This window comes from Oryx dammah, unplaced genomic scaffold, assembly GCF_014754425.2.
Source record: "Oryx dammah isolate SB20612 unplaced genomic scaffold, SCBI_Odam_1.1 HiC_scaffold_11209, whole genome shotgun sequence".
Lineage (NCBI taxonomy): Eukaryota > Metazoa > Chordata > Mammalia > Artiodactyla > Bovidae > Oryx > Oryx dammah.
In genome coordinates, this window is record NW_024080602.1 from 3,755,860 (window position 1) to 3,780,877 (window position 25,018).

The 25,018-nt window shown below is 39.5% G+C and overlaps 1 protein-coding gene across 4 annotated transcripts in view; it reads right to left on the reverse strand.

The window, feature by feature from the left end:
- Positions 1-25,018, reverse strand: part of LOC120860892 (dual specificity mitogen-activated protein kinase kinase 5) — a 263,217-nt gene that overhangs the window by 100,703 nt on the left and 137,496 nt on the right. For all 4 annotated transcript variants that reach the window (XM_040236605.1, XM_040236604.1, XM_040236606.1 and 1 more), the window contains 3 exons: positions 20,869-20,942; positions 19,856-19,906; positions 9,237-9,308 (listed from right to left, as the gene is read on the reverse strand). In XM_040236605.1, coding sequence (XP_040092539.1) covers positions 9,237-9,308; positions 19,856-19,906; positions 20,869-20,942 — 197 coding nt within the window. The remainder of the gene's footprint in view (positions 1-9,236; positions 9,309-19,855; positions 19,907-20,868; positions 20,943-25,018) is intronic.

Sequence of the window (25,018 nt, forward strand, 5' to 3'; positions counted from 1 at the left end):
CAAAACCAATACAGTATTGTAAAGTAAAATAAAGTAAAGATAAAATTAAAAAAAAATATATATATGTTTATTACTATTGTTTATCACCTGTCTCCCAATTAATTGTAGGTTCAACAAGGAAAGGGAACATGCCTGTTTTATTCATCAATGTGTCCCCAGCACCCAGTAAAGTATTTGGCACATAAGAAGTGTTCAATAAAAATTTATTGTTATATTAATATATATAAATGTAAATTAATTAATGTTATATTAATTATACATTAATATTATATTAATATTATACTAATAATGCATTGATGTTATATCAATTATTATTTTATTAATGATATTTATTAATGTTTATTAATACGAATGCTATCTTTATTCCACAGATAAGAAGAGACTAATACTTGGAGTAACAAAACGACTTGGCCAAGATAACACTGATTATAAGTGGTGATGCCAGCATTTCTGGTTAATGCAAAATGTGAACTCTTAACAGTTCGAGAGTGAGGATGATAGCCTTAATATCTGAAAATATATCAGAGAAAGAAAACAACACACTCTTCACCACACTTCTCCAGAAACTTCTGTCAACGGTACTGGGTGGAGTGATCCATGTCACTTTTTCAATACTTTTTATTTTCACTTCACATAGCTCAATATACTTCATGTGTTTGCTCATAAACATAGAAAATCAAGTTTGTTCTCTTGATATCTAAGGAGACTTATCTGATATCCATTTAACAGTATGGATAAAGGCAAAATTTTAAAAATTAGATGTGTTAACAGCTTTTCAGAATTCCACAAGACAAGGTAGTTACAATAAACTATTTGTACATTTTATGCTAAATTTCCCTTGGGAAAATTCTATTATAGATGTCTACAGGGAATTCAATAATTTATGATTCTCTGACAAAAATTTACTTTCTCTGGGTGAAAGCACTGACATATGTCATTTTTTTAAAAGTTAGGGCTTTTTTTTCCTCCTGTGGAATATTAAGAAGAAGCCCATCTCAAATGACATATAAATATTTCTTTCACATTATAAAATTAAAATCAAAATATTTATTTTGACGATTTCCTCCCCTTTGTTTTCTGTTCCTTCTTCCTGAAACCTGTTTTTCATGTCAGATTGCCTAATTTTCTCTAATTTTCAATTCTCTCTGATTTTCTGTTGTTATCTGAAAGTTCCTTTGTTACTGCAGCCTGTTGTTTTTTCCTGGATGCCATAATTTCTCCTATCCCTCAGAATATTATCTAACTCATTTGAATGTTTCTCCTCTGCAGTTTTTAAGTTCTGCAAGTTTTTTTCTTTTTTAGTTATTTTAGGTCTGTTCTTACCTTAAAATCCTTCCTCAAATGTTTTGCTAAGAGTAAATTCTGACTGAAACTGCATTTTATGGATCGAGCCTGTAGGCTTAGGTAATGCCATTTAGCTGGACTGTTTCCATAGGAAACTCCCAGTGCCTGGATCTTTAAGACCCCTTGGTCACATTTTCCTCGAGAAGGTCTCTTCCAATATTCTACCTGAAAGGTAATCTTGGCTGCCACTGTCCCAGAAACAGGGTGTGGTAGGACGGCTGGGAGTCTCCACATTTAGAAGCTAAACTTTCATTTAATGCCTCTGCATCAGGAATGAGACTCGGCCTCCTACAGTGCCAAGTATCACTTATTTTATTCTCAGAGAAATTCCTCTACTTACTCCTCTCCTAACAGACTCCTTACACAAACTCCTCTTGTGTATTAGGGTTTAGGAGAGTGACTGAGTTAAGGAAAGAATCGCTGAGTCAGACAGTGTAACTATTTGTCGAACAGCTTAACCATTTCTCAGACAGACTAAAACAATTCTCTTCCCTGGCCTCACTTCCACTCTTAGCTTCAGATACCTGGTGCCACCAATTCCTGAGCGTCCTCAGTGGCTTAAAGTAAGTCAGGGGCTTCTTTTTTCTTTACTGCTGGCTTCAGGCTACAGCATTCTCGGTTCCCTTAAGCTCTTTACTGTTGGCCATCTGCTTTCCCACACCCAAAATTTGGTTGCTGTTGTCTCCTTTCCCTTTCTGCATGCTAATAACGCTTTAAAAAAATTTCTTTATGACTGTTTTCAGTGGAGTTTGAGGTGAGAGTGGAAGATAACGCATGTGCTTCAATGCCAGGCTCCTCTGTCTATGGAATTCTCCAAGCAAGAATACTGGAGTGGGTAGCCATTCTCTTCTCCAGGGGATCTTCCCGACCCAGGGATAGAACCTGGGTATCCCACATTGCAAGCACATTCTTTACCATCTGAGCCACCAGGAAAGCCCTTAACCCTAATTTGTAGGCTTTTTGAACCCATATGTGAACATTTCAAAAGGTAATTCCTCTTAAAGAGAAGGGATAATAGCTTAATTTTCTCATTGTGACCTTTTCACAAGCTCTGAAATGGAGCTTCCATCTAAAGGCCCCAAGAGATTAAATGATTTACCCTAGGATCTATAGTTTATACTGGCTGAAGTGGAATTTGAATCTAGGTCTGAGTCAAAACTCGTCTTCACACTCAAAACACTTGTGATCCATTCAGCAAATGTTCGTGAGTGCTTACGTTAATGACTTCATCAAACTTTAACTCTCATCTTTATTTTCAGAAACTACTTTGAAATCGTTACAAAAGTAAGAAAAAATTGAGCCCCAAAGATGTCCTGAGTAACCACTAAGGCAGTGAAACTGTGCTAGAGAGGGCAGGAGATTACAAGAGAATTGGATTTAAATTCTGTCATAAGGATCTATGACATAGCAATAAATTAATATAATACAAAGTGAAAAATGCACATGCCGCAAGGAAGATGCAGATGAAGGTCAGAAGAAATTACCTTCAGCTGGAGAGACGAGTTGGTGTCATAAAGGATGGGTATTTAAATTGTATCTTGGGGAGAAGAAAAGGATACTCCACATAGAGTGAATGGCATAGTGCTCCTTGAATATTTTTAACATGGTTAAAGTGATTTTGAAGCTCACAAGAAAAACTCTAACTCTGTCAGAACAATACAACCCATCAAATCTTCAGAAGACGGTGCTACTTTGATGACAATGACCTCGTGTGACTCTCTGAATGTGCTCTTCACCTATCTAGAGACATTTTTCTAAGCCAGGGACCTTGCTTTCATCATTTAACACATCATTCAGACCACTTCAGTAAAACAGTGATCATGCTGAAGAGGGGTCTCAGAGGACGGGATGACACTCCAATTAACCAAGCACATTGAGCCAGACTGTTCTGTGCTTTGGACTCAAGAGGCTGCTGGAGAGAGGAGGTGAACAAAGGCAGAAAGAGCAAGGAGGATCCAAGTGAAAAGAGCAAAATGCAGGTGCTAAAGACGGGGCTTGCAGTCTGACTCCTACAGAAAAGCCTGTCAGATTACTCACCACCGACCTTAGTAAGTTTATAATAGCCGCCAAAGAGAATCACAAACCAGAAACGTACTTGGATAGCATACTCAGTGAAAGGAAGAACCCTGACGACTGACCTGGAGCCTTTTTTAGATGTGTGTGCATCGTTCTGGGCGCTAAAAATGCGAGGATAGAGGAGGGCGTGTGCTGACTCATTTTTTGACCCAATTAAGACCAGCTGAAAAATCCAGCTTTTCCAAATATGACTGCTTACTTCCCTCCTACAGATCTGTGTTGTGATTTGAGTGACACAAGGGTATGAATGGTGGGACAGGGGATTCAGGATGGGGAACACATGTACATCCATGGCTGATTCAAGTCAATGTATGGCAAAAACCATCACAATATTGTAAAGTAATTAGCCCCCAATTAAAATAAATAAATTAAGAAAAAAGAGTACGATTGGGGTAACTCATTAGTGAGGAAGAACCGTGGGACTCTCAAGCCATTTGTTCCGTGGGAGAAGAGAGAAGCACTGAAACGAAGAAACCCTGCCCTAAAGTGTTTTAGGCGCTCCCTGCCCCTAGGAATGAAGGCCATCAGTTCTTACTGTGTACACACTCTTTTTCATTTTAAAGTGTAGCCCTGAAGTATTTAAAGAGTAGCAAGAAGGGTGAACAGTCCTAAAAATCACCCGGTCAACTGAATCGGTGGGATCTCTCTACGAGAGTCAAACAAGTATTCTAGAGCAGGATCAATCTTCCCAGCTTGTCCTAGTTTAGACATTTTGTATGCTTGTTAGTGGTCTCACTTCTTCTTCTTTTTTTTTTTTTTTCATTTTCACGCTGATTGTTGTCATAAAGGCTCAAGGAAGAAGAGCAGTTAATTCCATATGGGTTCTTTTCCCCATTATAAACCCCTTAGATGGCAATGACATTTATTTTGTTCTATAATTCACATAAGGAGAGCTACAACACATTTTAAGGTCTGAGTTGAAAATCATAAACAAAAAACACAGAAAGGGGCTGAAATCTTCATATCTTAATAAAACCACCATGCTCTAGTCAAGCTGAATAATCTCATTTTTTCCCTTCTTAAGGATAACTTTCATCCTTTATCTTACTTCAGCCAACTCCAAATATTATATATGGCTAACAAAATCCTGGAGAAGACCCATTTATCTCACAGAAAGAGGGATACTGAACTGAGAGAAGATGGGGGCAGTGTTGTTGCTGGATAAAAGACAGTCTGATATTAAAGATTTTGTGCTTATGGCACAAATGTACCTGTGACTTTTTAAATGGCACATTTTAGTGGCATGTGGCATCATCTTTTGTGGAAGAGTGTGGGGAGAGGCCTTGTTATGACTCCCCATGGGGACTGTGACAGTACGTTAACAAGGGAAGGGCAGTATGAAGAAGGCAGGCAAGGGTGAGCCTGTACTTTAGGAGTTTAAAGCAGTGAAGGCAGGCTTTTGACTCCTGAATCACCAAAAGCCTCCGGGATCTTATGGAATTTGTGGGAGGGTGCTAGGAAGAAGTAGAAGGGAAAGAAAACTCTTGATCCCATCTTGTCTCTATTTGGTTCTTGTGAAATTTCAGGAAAAGTCCTTTGCTCAGTTTCCCACATTCTCATCCCATCACAGCTTTTTAAATTTTAGTTTATTTATTTTTGGTTGTGCTGGGTCTTTGCTGCTTTGCATGGGCATTCTCTAGTTGTGGTGAGCAGGGACCACTCTTCGTGGCTTCTCATTGTGGTGGCCTCTCTTGCTGTGAAGCACAGGCTCCAGGTGCACAGGCTTCAGGAGTCTCAGCGCAGGGCTCCGTGGCTGTGGCGTCTGGGCTCTAGGTTGCACGGGCTCAGAAGCTGTGGCACATGGGCTTAGCTGCTCTGCGGTGTGTGGAATCTTTCCAAACCCAGGGATCAAACCCATGTCTCCTGCACTGGCAGGTGGATTCTTATCCACTGCACCGCCAGGGGAGTCCTCCCCCATTGTTTCTTTACCACCTGGTACTCTAGGAGAATAAACTGATTGACTCAAAACATTTTGAGGAAGGTATCCACACAAGTAGGTAGACCCTGCATACTTGGACATCTGCTCTCTCCTGAAAGGTTTACAAAGATCCCATCTTAGAGTGTGCTGGGGGATGGGGAAGGGCTCCTCCATCTCTTCCTTCTTTCTCCAAGGGGCAACTCCCTTTAAGACAACCAAGCTCAATTGTCAGCTCCTTTGAGAAACCTGTCTTGCTCTCCTCGGCTGAACCTTTGTGGCTCAGAGTACTTCATTTTCACTAATGATTGTCACACTGCTCTGGGCTTTAAGTGTCTGTCTTCTCTATCACAGGCAGGCCTTCCTCATCTTAGTGTGCTCCACTCTTCAAGGTTCACTACATGGTAAGTGCTTAAACAATGATTATTGAATGAATGAAAGTGTCTGCTCTCTACAGTGCATGTCTAGGAAGGGAACCTTGTTTTTAAAGATGAGGATAATCAGAAGAGAAGCAATTACTCTTTGAAGATGTTAACTATGTTTCAGGACACAATTTTCTACTCAGAATTTTAAAATGCTATTGAGATTCATACTTTTCTCCATTTACAGTGATTCTGAAAAGGATTTACCACATCTATTCCTAGCACACCGTGATGAAAACAAAGAAATTGGTCCTTAAGTGCCTTTGTTGGGCTGACTTCCCAAGCCCTTCAGGTAATGTTCTTATCACATCTGCTCCTTAAAAAAAAAAAAGAACCTTGGGGTTCCCTTCCTTATTGACTCACACACAGTTTGTCATCTATGGACTCAAAGCTTCAACTCCTATTTCACAGCACATATTTTTGTACCCCAAACGAATCTGGTATAATACACACTGTTGCTGTTTGGTCGCTAAGTCGTGGCCCAACTGTTTTGTGACCCCATGGACTGCAGCCTGCCAGGTTCCTCTGTCCGTGGGATTTCCCAGGCAAGAATACTGGAGTGGGTGGTCACTTCCTCCTCCAGGAGATCTTCCCGACCCAGGGACCGAATCTGCCTCTTCTGCATCGGCAGGTGGATTCTTTATCACTGAGCCACCAGGGAAGCCCATAAAACACACGCCAGGGCCTTACTCTTCTCTCTAAAAACTTAATTCCTTACCTGTGTTTGGTCAGTTGTTCTCCCTCGCCTATCTCTGGGTCATAAGCTCCCAGAATAGAGAGACTATGATCACATAGTTCCTTTCAAAAGCATTTAGTTAAGTATCCCACACACAGAGGCGCTCAACCACTCTTCGTGATGACCATAATCACACTGCACTTTACATCCTCTGAGGCCATCTCTTCCTCCTTCTAACATCTGGCTCCTCAGCCTCTACTTTAAAACACAGGGAGCGGTAAAACACTGAATTCTTTTCAGCCCTCACTCTTGACCAGGGGTCCTTTTCTACTCCCCACTTTATCGCATGAGCCAAGGCACTCCTTCAGGCCTCCAAGTGTCTCACACTCACTGTTGACACTTTTTCACACAGTTCCTTACACCGTAATCTGATAAATTCAACGAGTCTGTTTTCTTCAGTCTTCTAGAGACTATTTAACGTTTACCTCCAGGATAAATGAACATGATCAACAAAATCCCAAATACGTCAATGGCAATCTCCCTTCCTATACAACAGAGTCTCTTTTTATTAATCTTTGTATCCTGAGCACTCAGCAAAATGCTGGCAGACATATATTTCAATATGCAACATAAATATGTTCTATTTATTAAGTATCTATCTACCTACCTATCTTAACTAGTCTCCCTGTTTCCATGATTGTCCCTCTATATTCTGTGCTCCATAGAGCACCCAGCTATCTGTGAAAACATATTTCAGATAATTTAGTCTCAGAGTAACATCTAAAATTCTGACCATGGCTTCCAAGGTTGTATATGATGTCGCCCCTAGCTGCCACTCTGAATGTGTTTTCCCCCATTTTTTCCTTGCCACTCCACTCAAGTAACCCAGGTCTCTCGTATTATTTGCTGTTGCCTGATGGGCCCCTCTTTTCATACCATTCAAGTCTCAGCTCAAAGGCTGTTTTATCGGAAAGGAGGACTCCACTTCATTTTTCCCCATAGGACTTACCACCACCTGACAAGTTTTATACTCAGTTATCCTTCTGTTTCCTGTCCCGAGCACTCCACCCCCCTCACCCAACGCAGCTTCTCAAGAGTCAAGGATAGAGTGTCCTTCATTACTATAGCCCCATTATCTACCTACTGGACGCAGCAGGGGCTCAGTACATGGAACGAGGAAATGAACATGAAAGAAAGGAGTGGTGTGCTCTAAACCTCAGATCCGTTAGTTACCCCGTCTGACAGGATTGCTATGCCTCTGCATGTTTTTAAGTCACACAATTCTAGACTTGTTGCAGAAAGTTAAAGAAAGGCAAGAGCAGACTGCTTAGAGTCATAAAATGTTAGTTTGGAAAGGAGCTTAGAGATCATTATTTAACAGAAGAAGAAACTGAGGCCCAAAGTTAAGCACAGGGGCTTGCATAGGGCCACCCAGAAAACCAGGAGCAAAGCTAGAACTGCAACCCAGGTCTTTCATTCCCAGTTTAGGACTCTTTATACCATGCAACTTCTCAAATGTTCCACACTATATCTGGTCTTTTATCAAATATACTCAATGACAATGATTTAAAATATACAAAGGGTAATTATATAACAGCTAGAGCTGAGCGCTACAAATCAAAGGTACTAGTTTCCCCTGAAACAGGCTAACTGGACACGCCCTTCAGGATTCTGTTGGGAGACTCAGTTCTGAGCATCTGTCCACCAGCACTGCCAATCTCTCAGCTGTTGCATATAAACTGTATTTCCTCTTAGAGCCCCTTTCATGAAGAAGCAGAAAAATATGGTTCAATAAACACTGAATATTTTTGCTTTCTTGCTATAGTGCAGGTGAATTGACTCTGAAGATATCTCCTTAGAAATTCAACTGCATTCATGCATTGCGAAAATCACACAAAAAGCATTTGACAAAAAAAAAAAAAAAAAGTGATGGAACTGTGATTGCAACTCTATCCATGATCTTATTTAAGGAGTTCTTCTTACTTTTTTAAAGAGTTCTCTTTTATCTGAATCAATGCGTGTAAGATACATCACTTGAAACACTGGTGGATATCTAGGCACTATACTGCTGTAATTCACACTGAGCCAGGTCTCCATCTAATACAGATTCTATGCATTTCCTTATAGATCAACAATCATTGTACAGAAACCCTAGCACAAAGTTCTAGTGGGGATACATGGTAGCATACTAAAATAAAGTCCATTCTAAATACAGATGTAAAGAGTAAATACATTAAAACTGTGCTACATACATATACCTATCCTCCTTCAAATCATTTCATACTCTGTCCTGAAACACGTGATATGATTCTAACTGGAATAAGGTGGTTTTTTTCTTTCTATGCAAACATATAGAAATTATACATCCAAATGAGTAGGGCTGTACTCTTTAATAAGGTAATCACCTCTAGAAGTCATATATGCCTTCCAACAAGGCTGCGATCACACATACTTTTTCTGGACTTTCTAGGTTCTCCACATTTAATGTGCATAAGGATCACAATGGGAGCATGTTAATAACGCTAATTCTTAGAGATGTGTATTTAACTAGTCTTTTGATGGGAGTCCAGGAACCTGTATTCTTAAGAAGCACTCCAGCTAAGTTTTACACAGGTGATCTGTGAGAAAAAGCACTTTAGAACAGTCATGTAAGGGTATCAAAATAAGTACTACTGAGTTAACCTCTGTTTATATATACACATAACACACTGGAAGTTTAATTTTTTTTTCCAAATCTTCATTTCTCCTAATACAATATATCGGTACAGATATACATAAGAACATCTATTTGCAATCAACATACCTCCATGAAAGAGATTCCTAAGCTCCAGACATCAGAATGAATTCCATACTGCTCCCCTGAAATTCTTTCAGGCTGAAAGAAAGCAGAAGGGAGCTTGTGAGTTGATGTAAGCTACTCCAGGAAACACATATGCTCAAGTGAGCTCAGCTAAGGCAGAGTCACCAATATCTGCACAGCACATTAGAAACAGAAAAACAATTTTATATGTATGTGTATTATACAGATAATCCATAGAAATTGTATAGGCAATACAGATATATTAGATATAATCTTATTGAATCCTCAAAAAGATCCTGTGAGGGAAACTTTGTTATCTTTAAGATGAAGAAAATGAAGGCTCACATTCGTGAGATGTAAGGCAAAGTCCTAAACTAGTAAATGAGCTGAGACTTGAACTCAAACGAAATCCAGTGGTCTTAGCTGTCGAGTGACAAATTATAGGATATTATATAATATTATCACATATTTGCATTTTGAGAGATGGGTCTGAATCACTAGGAATTCTGCTATTTAAAAATTTTTTATTTGTACAATATTAAACTTGTAGGAAAATTTTAAGATTAAGACTAGTACAAAGAAAACCCATATTTCCTTTGCCCAGATTTACCTACTGCTCAACATTTTATCCCATTTATCAGGCTTCTTTTTGATATAAACCAGGGAACAGTTTGAAAGGTCCTTTTGGGACTCTTGGCCCTCCATTCAAGATATGTAGAAAATACTTGTTCTAACAATTAGCTGCACACTCTCTAGTTCAACAGGACTAATTCCATACTGACGTGGCTGCTGCCTAGTTTCTCTACCCCTCCAGGATTTGGCATTCAGTAAGGTATTTCACAGAAGTCTTCTGAACGAACACAGCAACAAATGAATAAGAGAAACTGAGGTCTCACTGAGATGGAATGGCTGCTTAAGGTTACAGAGCTAGTAACGGCAGGGCTAGGATCATGACCCATACCTCTTGGCCCCCAGTACCATACTCTGTTCTTGGTACCATCCCTGGAATTCTTGGAAGTCACCATAGCCATCATCTTTCGAGAGCCTGCATGAGCCACCCTTAGTAGTAACTGGAGTCAGGGTGAGTCTGGTCCACTGCAGATGGAAGAAATGGGCATTCACCACTCACCAGCAGGGGATACACCAGGGGTATGGAAGATGTGGGCCACATACTCTCAGGTGAGTTGGCTTAGTTGGGACCCGAACTTTGTAACCTACTTCCCACTCCCACCTACCAGGCTATCTCAGTATCTTTACTGTCTTCTCCTGGGACCATTTTTCATAAAATTGCATAAAGCCCTACCCTGAGGTAGCAGGATGGATTGTCTTACTTCCCTTCCTTTATTTATTTAATTTATAAAATACCTTTCCTACCAAGAATAATTCTTCCCAAGGGCCGAGAGTCATGTGACCATTTTGCCAAGCCGCTAACAGATATGGTCATTCCAATCCCCTCATACTTTTTTTTTTTAATATTCTAATTCCTGCTACCATCACTTTTCAAGTTCCACAGTCATATCTGAATGAACTCATTATCCAATTCTAGCGAGATCAATTCATAATAGGAAGCATCCATACAGAACCAGCCAGCCAGTTATAGGAGTAATGCCATCGTCATCATCATCAACAACAACGTCATTACTCCATGCATTTATTGAAGAATTTCCATGTGCCAGGCATTGTTCTAAGTGCTTTTCATGCATATTTCACTTCAGATTCATAAATATCCATACTAGACTGGCACTATACATCATCCCCATTTAACAGATAAGGCAAATAGGCACAGAGAGGTTTAATTTGTACCTACTGGGAAAGGATAATAATAGCTACCAATGAATGACCACCTAGTTTGTCCCAGACACGGGGCTAGATACTCTGTATCCTCTATACTTCATATAACCTGACAAGTATTATTGCCCTCATTTTACAGATGTAAAAACTGAGGTTTAGTAAGATTAAATAACTTGCCAAAGTGTAGAGTTATAGATTAAGTACTAAATGTATTATTTAAGTACACAAAGTGAAGTGAAGTCGCTCAGTCGTGACTGACTCTTTTCGACCTCGTGGACTATAGCCTGCCAGGCTCCTCTGTCCATGGGATTCTCCAGGCAAGAATACTGGAGTGGGTTACCATTTCCTTCTCCAGGGTATCTTCCTGACCCAGAGATCGAACCTGGGTCTCCCACATTGGAGGCAGACACTTTAACCTCTGAGCCACCAGGGAAGCCCATTTTAAGTACACAGCCAGGATTCAAACCATGTACGTCTGACTGCAAAACCGAAGTTCTTTTCTGTGTGTCAAATGGCCCCTTCGAACTATAAGTCAGAAGAGCCACACACTAGTCTTGACCTGGTCAGTATTTCTCAAAATACAGCCTTGGACTCATCATCATAGAACTGCCCGAGGTGCTTATTACAAATGAACTTCCAGTATCAGAATCTCTGGAGGTGGCTCTGGGAGACCTTCATTTTAGCAAGTTATTTCTCTGGGTGAATCTTCAGTAAACTCGGCCCCAGTCACTAAACACGTCTCTGTTTCCTACAGAGGGGACGATCTGCCTTTCTCATCTCTGCTTGGTGTACAGAAAGGGCCCTTCTTAGGGCCCTGTTCAAGGGCCACCCTTTTTAGGTGAAAACTTCTTCCACTCCTCAGGTTGAATTATGAATCTCTGCCTCTGTACTTCTTTAAAATGCTCTTCATATCTTTCACATTAATTTATTGCACTGAGTTGTAACCATCCAGTTGATAGTCTGTTTCTAAGAGGCAAGGAGGGTTCTTACCTCATATCCAGCCAGTACCATGCCTGGCACATAGCAGGCAGCCAGTTCCACAGGTCTGCCCTCAAGAATTCGTACAGTAGTAAGGACTAGAAAAATGTGTCCAGGCTGCTGAAACTAACTTGGCTACAAGATGAGTCCCAATACATTCTGAATTTATGGAGCCAGGTCTTGGAGGCCTAAGACTGCACAACCCAAATCTGTTCTCACACTTGAAGCCAAGATGGCCCACTCTGTCCTCTTCCCTCCAAGACAAAACAAAGCAAAACAAAGCCAACAGCCAGGTACCGCACTACTGAGAGATCTGTGATGAGTATTTTTCAGTTAAAAAGCAAAAGCTAGGTTACGTTCCGACATGACATTTGTCACCAGTATGGAAAGCCTAATAAAAGGAAAACTATGACTCTTGTCTGAAGCACTTCTGCATTGAAGTGTAGAGGGAAAACTCTGGTCTGTTCTTTTTTTTTTTTTTTAAATTTATTTTAATTAATTTATTTTTTATTTTACTTTACAATTCTGTATTGGTTTTGCCATACATTGACATGAATCCATCACGGGTGTACATGCATTCCCAAACCTGAACCCCCCTCCCACCCCCCCTCCCCACAACATCTCTCTGGGTCATCCTCGCGTACCAGCCCCAAGCATGCCATATCCTGCATCGGACATAGACTGGCAATTCGATTCTTACATGATATTATACATGTTTCAATACCATTCTCCCAAGTCATCTCATTAATGAGAACACTAAGGAGTAGTGATGATTTAAAAGCCAGAGGATCTTAAAAGAGCACTGCTCCAAGATGGCATGCACACTCCACCCCTCCACTTACTGCTGTGACTGGGCATTAACCTAGGACCCAGATTTAGTTAACTCATTCCAGAACTGTCTCTAGTTATAGCAAAAGACAGGCTTCCCTGGTGGCGCAGATAGTAAAGAATCTGCCTGCAGTGCAGGAGACCTAGATTCAGTTCCTGGGTTGGGAAGATCCCCTGGAGAAGGGAATCTCCCACTCCAGTATTCTTGCCTGGAGAATTCCATGGACAGAGGAGCCTGGCATGCTACATACAGTCCATGGGATCGCAAAGAGTCAGACACAACTGAGCGACTTACATTCTCTCATAACACAAGACCCTAGGGTTTACTTGTCAAAAGCAGGACGATACCTGGTACATCCCATCCCTTACTTCTTCCCATAAAGGAATTTCTGCTCAGGGTTAGGCTACTCAGAAAATTAACAAAGTATGCACAAAACTTTAGGTTAGTATGTCATAACTGCAAGGAGATCAAACCAGTCAATCCTAAAGGAAATCAATTCTGAATATTCATTGGAAGGACTGAGGCTGAAGCTGAAGCTCCAATAAGTCCAATACGTTGGCCACCTGATGCCAAAAGCTGACTCATTAGAAAAGACCCTGAAGTTGGGAAAGAATGAAGGCAGGAGGAGAAGGAAATAACAGAGGACAATTGGGTGGCATCACGGACTTAATGGACACAAATTTGAGCAAGCTCTAGGAGATGGTGAAGAACAAGGAAGCCTGGGGTCACAAAAAGTTGGACATGACTGAGCGACTGAAAAACAACAACAGTATGTTAAAAAAAAAAAAATATATATATATATATATATCTCAATATCATAAACAATGGGTTGTTTTTTTTTTTTAAGCTGGCAAGATCACTATGTGGGTAGAACATTCAGGTTAGGCAGGGTCCTGCAGTCACACTGCTCTAACTCAATCTATCTTCCAGTTCGCTAATTCTCTCTTGTCTTCAACATGCTACCAAATAGTGAGTTTTTCATTTTTATCTAGTAGTTTTGTTTGGGACTTTCTTAAATCAACTATGTCACTTTTAAAATTTGTGAACTAAAGTCTGTTTGCAACCTTTTATCCTACTGGTTCTTTGGTTTGCTCTGTTTCTTTGTGGGCCTGGTTTTCTTTGCTTTACAGTTTTTGTTCATGAAAAAAAATATTTCGCAGAGGTTTTCTGAGGCCTCAGGTTGATGTGTCTACTTCAAACAGTATTCTCAACATGAAGCTCCTTTTCTAACTCAGGTCACATATACAAACATCCGGGGTACAAATTTGTGCCAGGGATAATCTGTGGCCACAACTTTCCCTCCTTTTTCTTCCTGTTGCTCTTTTGTTCCTGGGATGGGGAAGAGCAGCTTTGGTTCTGGTTTGTTTGTTTGCTTTTGTACTTGGTGGGGTAGGGGGCTCTTCAAGCTTCCAGCATAGTATGGGCAAGATCTCCTCTGAGACCCTTATCATTCACAGTTGCAACACACGTGAATATCCTCAGCAATACAGGAAAATATCCTCAGGAATAAGTAGCTTTGGTACTCTAACATTCTGTTTTCCCTTCTGTTGTAGGTTTCCCTCTGAAAACCATCCTGGGAGTGCCCAGTTGTCTTTTTAGCTCTTCAGTGCATTTGAGATGGTTTTTAAAAGTATTTTAATTAGCATTTTTCAGCAGAAGAGTAGGTCCAAATAACCTAATGTGCTACTGCCAGAAACTAGAAGCTGGTATCCTAGTTAAATCTTGACCATCACTACTTGGCCAGCTCTGAGATTCTGGGCTAGAGTTACTTCACCTTTGGTTTCCTTACCTGTAAAATAAAGACAACATGTATACCTAATGGAGTTGTCTGAAGACTAAATAAATCCATGTAATGTGCTCAACTCAGTATGTGCCACACGGGGATGCTTAGTAAATGCTGGCCTCCTTCCAGTCATCACCACTATCACTACGACCACTGCATGAGCATGGCCAACCAAGCCGGATCATGGAATCTGCACAGGTTATAATCTGGGTAAAGATACTTTCTAAGAATAGGAAGAGTCCAGGTGGAAAAAATGTTCAGAAGATAGGAATAGTTATTTAGACTGACTTTCTGATCCCAAAGAACAAGTATTTGGATAAGATTTCTTAATTTCAAAACTTCAGGAATTCATAGTAATAATGTCAAAATTTTATATTTGATTTTAGAAAATTATAATAAATTACAATGACTCAATAGTGGGTTAAAGTTTCAGAGACTTCTATCTTTAAAACAAGAGTAAAAGTTCTAGTGATTAGAATTTTCAAGAAATGATTTATATAAACCCCAAAAACCTTCTGGACTCCATTTGTAATCCTTCTGGAAGAAATCCTGTTAAAATATAGCTGAAAATGTTTCTGTCTTTGGATGAAAATATCCATTAAACCTAATTACCTACCTGCCCCTAAGATGCAATGTGTACCTGAACATGCCACTTCATTTTCTAGACCATCGAGGAGGTGGGACCAGATGACTTTCAAGTCTCCTACAAGGACCACTGTTCAGCATGCCCATAAATTGTTATTGTTTATTTGCTTGTTTGTTTGAATGACTTTATAATTTTAGAAAAGCTTCCCTATCTTTGTCCTAATTACCATTTTCTTATACCTAACATTTCAGATTATAGGAGAATAAAGTGAGACTGTTCACACATGCAAGGCTATTTCTTTGATTTATTTTCTTGTCAATATTTGAGCAGTCTAGTGGGTTATATCTGAGTCATCTGAGGGTCTTCTATACTTTATCACACAAGTAAGATAATACAAAAACTTAAATCGTCTGCATATAATTAGTGAACAAATCATTTTTGGAATGCAGGTTTCATGAACTGATTCATTCACTTAGCACCATATAAAGGACTGGATATAGAGAATAAATCAGAATAAACCCTGAATATACTAATCTAGATTTGGAGAGACATATAAATAATTTGGATAGAGTGGGAGGTACAGCAGTTAAGAGTTCAGTCCCTGGAAGCTGATTACATAAGTCTGACTCCTCACTCTGCTACTTATTAGCTGTATAAAATTGGTTATGTCACTTAGCTTCACTATCCCTCGGTGTTGTCATCTGTAAAAGAACAATATTTATCTACCTCATAGGGTTGATTATGAGGATTTAAAGAGTTCAGTCATCTCACACTCTAGCAAAGTAATGCTCAAAATCCTCCGAACTTGGCTTCAACAGTACGTGAACCAGGAACTTCCAGATGTTCAAGCTGGATTTAGAAAAGGCAGAGGAACCAGAGATCAACTTGTCAACATCCACTGGATCATAGAAAAAGCAAGGGAATTCCAGAAAAATACCTACTTCTGCTTCACTGACTATGTTAAAGCCTTTGACTCTGTGGATCACAACAAACTGTGGAAAATTCTTCAAGATATGGGAATACCAGACCATCTTACCTGCATCCTGAGAAATGTGTATGCAGGTAAAGAAGCAACAATTAAAATCGGACATGGAACAACAGACTGCCTCAAAACTGGGAAAGGAATACACCAAGGCTATATATTGTCACCCTGTTTGTTTAACATATTTAGAGTACATCATGCAATATGCTGGGCTGAATGAAGCACAAGCTGGAATCAAGATTGCTGGGAGAAATATCAATAACCTCAGATATGCAGATGACACCACACTTACGGTAGAAAGTGAAGCAGAACTAAAGAGCCTCTTGATGAAGGTGAAAGAGGAGAGTGAAAAAGCTGGCTTAAAATTCAACAATCAAAAAATTAAGATCGTAGCATCTGGCCCCATCACTTCATGGCAAATAGATGAGGAAACAATGGAAAAAGTGGTAGACTTTCTTTTCTTAGGCTCCAAAATCACTGCAGATGGTGACTGAAGCCATGAAATTAAAAGACACTTGCTCCTTGGAAGAAAAATGACCAATCTAGACAGTATATTAAAAAGCAGAGACATTACTTTGCCAACAAAGGTCCATAGAGTCAAACCTATGGATTTTCTAGCAGTCACGTATGGATGCGAGAATTGGACCATAAAGAAAGCTGAGTGAAAAAGAATTGATGCTTTTGAACTGTGGTGTTGGAGAAGACTCTTGAGAGTCCCTTGGACTGCAAGGAGATCCAACCAGTCAATCCTAAAGGAAATCAGTCCTGAATATTCATTGGAAGGACTGATGCTGAAGCTGAAGCTCCAATACTTTGGCGACCAGATGCGAAGAATTGACTCATTGGAAAAGACCCTGATGCTGGGAAAGACTGAAGGCAGGAGAAGGGGACACCAGAGGATGAGATGATTGGATGGCATCACCAACTCAATGGACACAAGCTTGAGCAAGCTCCGGGAGTTGGTGATGGACAGGAAAGCCTGGTGCACTGCAGTCCTGGGGTTGCAAGGAGTTGGACACGACTGAGCAACTAAACTGAACTGATATGTAAAGAAAAGGGTGATTAGTGCATGGTTCTAATTAAGTGTTCACTATTACTATCGTTTTTATTATCACTGTACTGAAACAGGTATGAATATAAAGTGAAAGAAATAGATGCAAAATGAGTGCATTATATTAGATGACCTCTAATTGTAGATACTCACAATTTATTATTTGTCCTCTACTCTATACCTTCCAGCCCCCACTCATGTCACTCCACCCTCTAATTCTGTCTTTGTTCATCCTCCCAAAGAGATCTCTTTTATAAGTGCCCTTTTCACATACTATTTGAATCATCAAATTCGTATATTATATGCCTTCTTATTCTCTAAAGGCATGCATGGTAAAACTGAAGCCTTTATTATGTCACACATGACATGGCCACATACAATGCCATGTTTCCTATTTTGCTAAAATCTTATGTGGATTACAGAGTGGTGCTACCATACCTGGCTAACTGCATGAAAGGCGCTCAGTAATTACAGGTTGATTAATTAAAGGTACTCAGTGTCAGAATTAGCTTTTACTGGCATAGACCAAAGGTTGGCAAACTTTTCTTGCAAAGGGCCAGACAGTTATTTTTCACTTTATGGGCCATATGTTTTCTGCTGCAACTGTCAAAACTATCCCACTCTGCCAGAAATAAATGGGAGTGGCCATCTTCCAATGAAGCTTCTTAAAATTTTTTACTTTGAAATACTTATTAATAAGAAGTGGAAAGACATATTCTGGGAGGTTCTGTACACTCCTCACTCAGTCCCTCAGTTGCTAGCACTCTAATACAGCATCACAACACCTCAGGCAGGGGTTAACATCTGTGTCAGAATAAATGTTACTTCCACCTTCCCCAACTCCCAACCTCTGTTCTCACAGCAGTTAGGTAAGTCAAGGTCAACAAGACCCTGTTGAATTGAGCCAAGCATCTGTGTATCACACCCTTTGCTTTCTAGGTAGCTTACACTTTTTACAGCTTCAACTAGAAAGTGGATAACTAGAGTTCCCTTGGCCAAGAAGCAAAGCAATTTTAGCTTTGCAATATGAGCTAATGTTTCATAATTTTAATCTTCACATTTTCAATTAAGAGATGGATGCATCACATACATCCATACACAAAAAGCAAAAAAAAGTCATTTCTTTAATGCATACCTGGGAAGTACAACTGTAACCTGGATTTGTACATTCAAATATACCACAATTTAATTATTAGAGCTAATGCTACTAAGAACATGATGGAAAATGGAAAAGTTATTTCATTAATTGTTTGTTTTAAATCAGAGTGTTCCATGTTTTTTCAAAGACTGACATGGCATTTGGCATGGCTTTGTTAATTATAAAGGTGGCTCACCAATCTCAGCTAAGCTGGTAGAGCCAAGAGGGTGATTAAGTTTTATATAAAACAGGTATGGGGACTTCTCTGGTGGTCCAGTGGTTAAGAATCTGCCTTCCAATGCAGGGGATGCAGGTTTGATCCCTGGTTGGGGAACTAAGATCCCACATGCCATGGGGAAAACCCATGCATTGCAACTAAGACCTGATGCAGCTAGGTAAATAAATATTAAAAACTAGGTGTGATGACTCAGATTAATTTTTTGTCACATTATCCAGAAAAATGAGAAATAATGAATTTTCTTTAAAAACAATGCAAGGCAAAAATTAACTGTTTTGGTATCTCAATTTAAAAAATGCTTTGTATTGTTCTGAGAGTAAGATCCAGAGTTCTATCCATATTAACATTCTTTTAACAAAGTAACATATGAACAAAGAACACTGAGAATAAGATCCAAGGTTCCATACATAGTTAGTTTAACTCATATAAAGACTACTTGGAGTGAAACTGACTACCTGAATAAATCTAGAACCCTCATCAAAAAACTAAATCTAAGATATAAAAACAAAACGTTGCTCCAAAATACTAAATAAGTTTCCTGCTTGTCGTTCCGCAGCACCCTACTCTTGAAATGAAAGTGGAAACCAATAAATAAAAGTGATTTTATGAACACAGATAACTTCCCTTAATTAAAAGGCAGGCAAAAGAAAAAGGTCAAACCCACATTGGTATTTGAAATAATTCTATGCTTCTACTTCTTATTCCTAGTAAATTTGTTTCAGAGGGACTAATAAGTTACCTTTTAATAGACATGAACTCAAATAAACAGAAGACAGACATAATGTTTGATAGTAAAATGTCTGTTAAATCCTTATATTCAGAGGCCCATAAGTAATAATTTAATTTTTAATTAATAATTTAATTTTTATTTGGTGTGGCAGCATCCTTATTCCTGGAAAAAACAGTTGATCTTATTGACTGACATTTTGATATACTTTAAGGTTAATTAAATAAGCAATGAGGCAAAGTAGCTAATGTGCTGTGAGATGCAATTTTTCTATAGGATTGCATTCAAAACAATTTTATATTTGAACCAACCAGTTAAGTCAACAAAGTGAGAGAAGTTGGTAGCTCCTGTATAAACCCTAACATCTTTTAGGAAGACTTAAAAATTGAATCATGACTGGATTGACTTCATAATTTATGATCTGTTAGGCTAAAGCTGTGGATTTAATTCAAGAACTGTACATTACCAAGTACATAAAGATGTTGCTTTTAAATGTTATTTTTGCATAAGTTTACTTACCGCCATATAAGCATTTGTTCCAACATACGTCTTGGCTATAGAATTCACCAGCTATGAGACAAAACAGTCTGTTAGAACAATATAAAGATAATGTGGAAATAAAATGGGCAATTATTCCTCATTTAACCTACAATCATCATTTCTATAAATCAACTAAAAATTATGTAAAAGGGAACAAATTTATCTACAAAGGCATTAAAAATGATTAAATCTCTTTTCTTTTGAATGTGATTTCCAATTTAAACAAGCACAGCTTTATAGTTTATAGCAGATAACCTTCAACAATTCACTTAAGCAGGATGCTTATCGCTTTAGTACCCCAAACCCGTCTGATATAAAAAGTCAATTTGAAGTAGAATTTGAACACTCTCATTTTTTAGTCAGATGGCTCAAGATGTGAATGAAGCCCCATGCGTTACCAGCATGAAGCGAACACTAAATACGCTGGAGGGATAACAGACTTTGACAACTCATAATACAACGATGACCTTCCCTTTGGTCTTCGTGTTTGGCTGGGAGTAAAGGTGGCTGCAATTCAAATCAACATCACAGCACGCTCATGGGTCACTATCACTGGGGTTCTCAGGGGAGGCCCAAAATGGAAATTAATTAAAATTTGTGCTGCACATTGTAATGGCCCTCCACCATTGTTGCTCCCAATATTAATTTTTATTGTGGGCCAGTTGGGCTCCCCAGGCACAGCTCCCACTCTGCCCTCCCTTTTGTCTGGCCAAAACGCTTTCATATCAAAGCTGCATATCAATGAAGTTTGCTATTCGTAAGTAGTAATTACAATATCAGCAGTTTTTACTGTCATTAAACAATGAACAATCATATTCTGATGAAGGCAACTCGCTCAGAGATTAAAAATGAATAACACAATCCCAGCCGACAAGAAGATGCAGAGTTCTGTTTGTCTGGCAGCTAGGTGATTTTTCAATCCAGAGAGAGAATGAAAATAGGAAGTAGATGTTACAGAAACGAGAACAGATCAGGAGGAAAAAGAGACCTACCTGAGTGCTAACTCCAAAATCACACAGCTTGACTTGTCCTCTCGTGTTTACTAGCATATTGGAGGGCTTCACATCTACAAAAGGACCAGAAAAACCCATGTAACTAATTCAATATCCACCGAGCTTGTTCTAAAAAAAGCAGACGCACACCAAACCATATTGCAGAAATGACATCATCTGTTCAACCTAGAATTCTAATCACAAATTTAATGCAAAGCATTTTATCTGGAGGCAAAATGTAAGGTCCTAACTCCCTCACTTCCAACCATTTCTGTTTCTGTAGAAGCTAGAGTTTATTTATTTCATGTTAAAGTCAAATAAAATCTTGGCTTCCAACAACAGTAAACACACCTAACATCCTACTCCAGCTTTCAGAAAAAGTAGATAAGAAAATGTAGCCTTCTTGCAAAAAATTTGTACAAGAAGGCTTAGTTTTGCTCTTAATGTGAAAGTGCTTCTCCCACCTGAAAAGTAAAGCCAAAGGGAAGCCAGTAAAGAAAAAATCATTCAAAATGTTTGCTGTAACAGGTTATATCTGATTGAAACAATGAAAGTGTGAATGCAGTACTGCTTTTTCCTGGTTTTACATGCAAACCATACTTCAGATAATCCTCAGAAATGGACCTAAAAGATGTATGTACGTGTGTGCATGCGTGCACTTACCAGTCTTTTATTTATCCCTCTCGTCCCTTATATCATTTTGACTGTTTTTAAAGTTAACAAAGGAACTGACATAGCTTTTGCCAAGGCAGTCTGCTAAATAGACACAAAGGGTTTCTGTGAAGCATCATCAGTGATAACAATAAGCCTTTTCAGGAATTCAAGGAGCCAACAAAAACCATCCAAGTAGGATGAGACCACAGCACTTTTGTTGGTACAGGATAGCACCTGCTTCAACATTTCATCTTCAGCAGCAAAAGTGGTTTAGAACAGACAACTTGCTGTATTCAATAGAATATATGACCATAATTACTCTAAGACTGAACAAAAGACTCAGAATTTCTATGTAGCATCTAAAAAAACCTGTGAGTTAATCTCACGCTGCCCATCCAATCTGCAAAGGGGTACCTCCCAAAAAATATCTTGCCAAGAGTAGGTACTTAGCTCAAACTTCAGGTTCAAACTCAGTAACCAACGATTACTGAACCCTACCTCCCATGTGACAGGCATCTTCTCATACGTGTGCTCGTTCAGTGTTGCCTAACTGACACTAGAATATACACTCCATGAAGGCAGGGACTTTGACTCTTTTACTGACTTCTAGATACCAGTTCCTGAAGAGGGCCAGTCATACAGGAAATGCTTAATAAATATTTGGTGAATAGATGAGAAGAAATTAATGGAAACCATGAACACATAGCATTATTTTGTGAATGATTATGTTTCAGTGGTCAGGGGTTAGCTGTAGACTATGCCTCTGTAGCGTGCCCTTTCAGATAAGACACACTATATACTTCTTGTAGGGGGACTTTCTGTCTGAAAACAGGTCAGTATGCCTAGGCATGTGTAAGCTTTTTTAAACCAACTTGCCTCTCTGCTTCCAGTTTTCCCCAATTTCAACATAAACCTTATACCACCATCATATTAAATACACTTTCACTGTAACTTCTCTCCTAAGGAGGAAGTAAAATATTCCCTGACCTCCCCCACCAATCTCAATGTGAATTCCCTAAGAATAGGGTTGTGCTTTCATTTGAAAGCAGTTTGAACTCAGTTCAGTTCAGTTGCTCAGTTGTGTCCGACTCTTTGCGACCCCATGGACTGCAGCACAACAGGCCTCCCTGTCCATCACCAACTCCCGGAGTTTACTCAAACTCATCTCCGTTGAGTCAGTGATGCCATCCAACCAGCTCATCCTCTGTCGTCCCCTTCTCCTCTCGCCTTCAATCTTTCCCAGCATCAGGGTCTTTTCAAATGAGTCAGCTCTTCACATCAGGTGGCCAAAGTATTGGAGTTTCAGCTTCAACATCAGTCCTTCCAATGAACACTCAGGACTGATCTCCTTTAGGATGAACTGGTTGGATCTCCTTGCAGTCCCAGGGACTCTCAAGAGTCTTCTCCAACACACAGTTCAAAGGCATCAGTTCTTTGGCACTCAGCTTTCTTTATAGTCCAACTCTCACATCCATACATGACTACTGGAAAAACCATACCCTTGACTAGATGGACCTTTGTTGGCAAAGTAATGTCTCTGCTTTTTAATATGCTGTCTAGGTTAGTCATAACTTTTCTCCCAAGCAGTAAGTGTCTTTTAATTTCATGGCTGCAGTCACCATCTGCAGTGATTTTGGAGCCAAAAAAAAAAAAAAAAAGTTTGCCACTGTTTCCACTGTTTCTCCATCTATTTGCCATGAAGTGATGGGACCAGATGCCATGATCTTTCTTTTCTGAATGTTGAGTTTTAAGCCAACTTTTTTACTCTCCTCTTTCACTTTCATCAAGAGACTCTTTAGTTCTTCTTCACTTTCTGCCATAAGGGTGGTGTCATCTGCATATCTGAGGTTATTGATATTTCTCCCAGCAATCTTGATTCCAGCTTGTGCTTCATCCAGCCCAGTGTTTCTCATGATGTACTCTGCATAGAAATAGTGTTATATGTGCAGCCTCAGTAGTCTGCACAAAAAATACACATCATAGACAGCCACAGTAGACACTCAATAAATGTTTGCTGAACTGGAAGAAATGTTAAAGCCTGGTCTTATTTTCCAAATTTAATCCGCACTACAGGCTCTCAACTTTACATATTTTTCTCTTGGACAATCTACTCTTTTATATACTGATACCCTTTAACTGGGCTTCTCTGATAGCTCAGCTGGTAAAGAATTTACCTGCAATGCAGGAGACCGTGTTTCCTTTCCTGGGTTGGGAAGATCCCCTGGAGAAGGGATAGGTTATCCATTTCAGTATTCTTGGGCTTTCTCAGTGGCTCAGATGGTAAAGAATCTGCCTGCAGTGCAGGAGACCTGGGTTCGATCCTTGGGTTGGGAAGATCCCTTGGAGGAGGGCACAGCAACCCACTCCAGTATCCTTGCCCAGAGAATCCCATGGACAGAAGAGCCTGACAGGCTGCAGTCCATGGGATCGCAAAAAGTCAGACATGACTGAGCAACTGAGCACAACACAGCACCCTTAAACCACTCTTAAGCCACACATCTAATGGAGACAGGTAATGAACAAATATTCGGAGCTCCTGGAAGAAGAGGCTGCCTGGAAATCACAAGGCATGGTAAGATGAACAAACCCTTAGCTTTAATCAGACACACATTTGACTTAAGTGGACCAACAGAGAGAAAAGAATAAAACAGCAAAATTTCTAGATTATGTTCTGAAAGGCAAGGTGTAAATAAGAACCAGATGGCATTTTCAGCTCTCCAATATCTTTTTTTTAACTTATATTTATGTCTACTGCCTGATTTTGTACATTTACTTTTCAGAAATAGTTTGTGTATGAAAGCAGTAGGCATACAGCCATCCTAAAACAACTTCTCTATTCCAACTAGACTGGGCTAGCCATTGTCTCAAAAGAAACCAATCTCTAAAACACCACTACCATGCCATCATTCATGCTGTGTCCGACCTCAACCTCCCTGGGTTTAGAAATCCTTACTTGATATTTTTTGACTGATTCTTGTCCATCCTTCAACTCAAGTATCCCATCTCCCTGTTAACATATCTACTTGGCCACGAAAATCACTGCTTCCTTTGAAATGCTAAGGCATTTACTCTCTGTACCATTCAGAACTGAGCATGTGACACCCTTTTTTTTAAACCAGTAATTACTTACCATATTTACTGTTAAAGGTATCACCAAGTAATAAGTTCACGGGGGAGGAATGTTACACATTTTTTTATTTATCCTGTGTGAGCATAACATTTTGTTCACTGGTTGATAGCTTCCTAAACAATACACTAAATTTGCTAGTATAAGTGTTCCTCTCCCCAGCAACATTGGACCATAATAGATCCCGTTACACAAAATCAACAGATTCAAGTGAGAAGACAGAAGCCTGACTCAATGGAGACATAAGACTTGGATTTTAGCCTTTTGGGCCCTGCCAAATGTGACTTTGGACGAGGCATGTGACATTTTAGTTTTCACCTCTGTAGGGAGATAATAAAAGTTACTGCATCTTAAAAAATTGTGGGAATT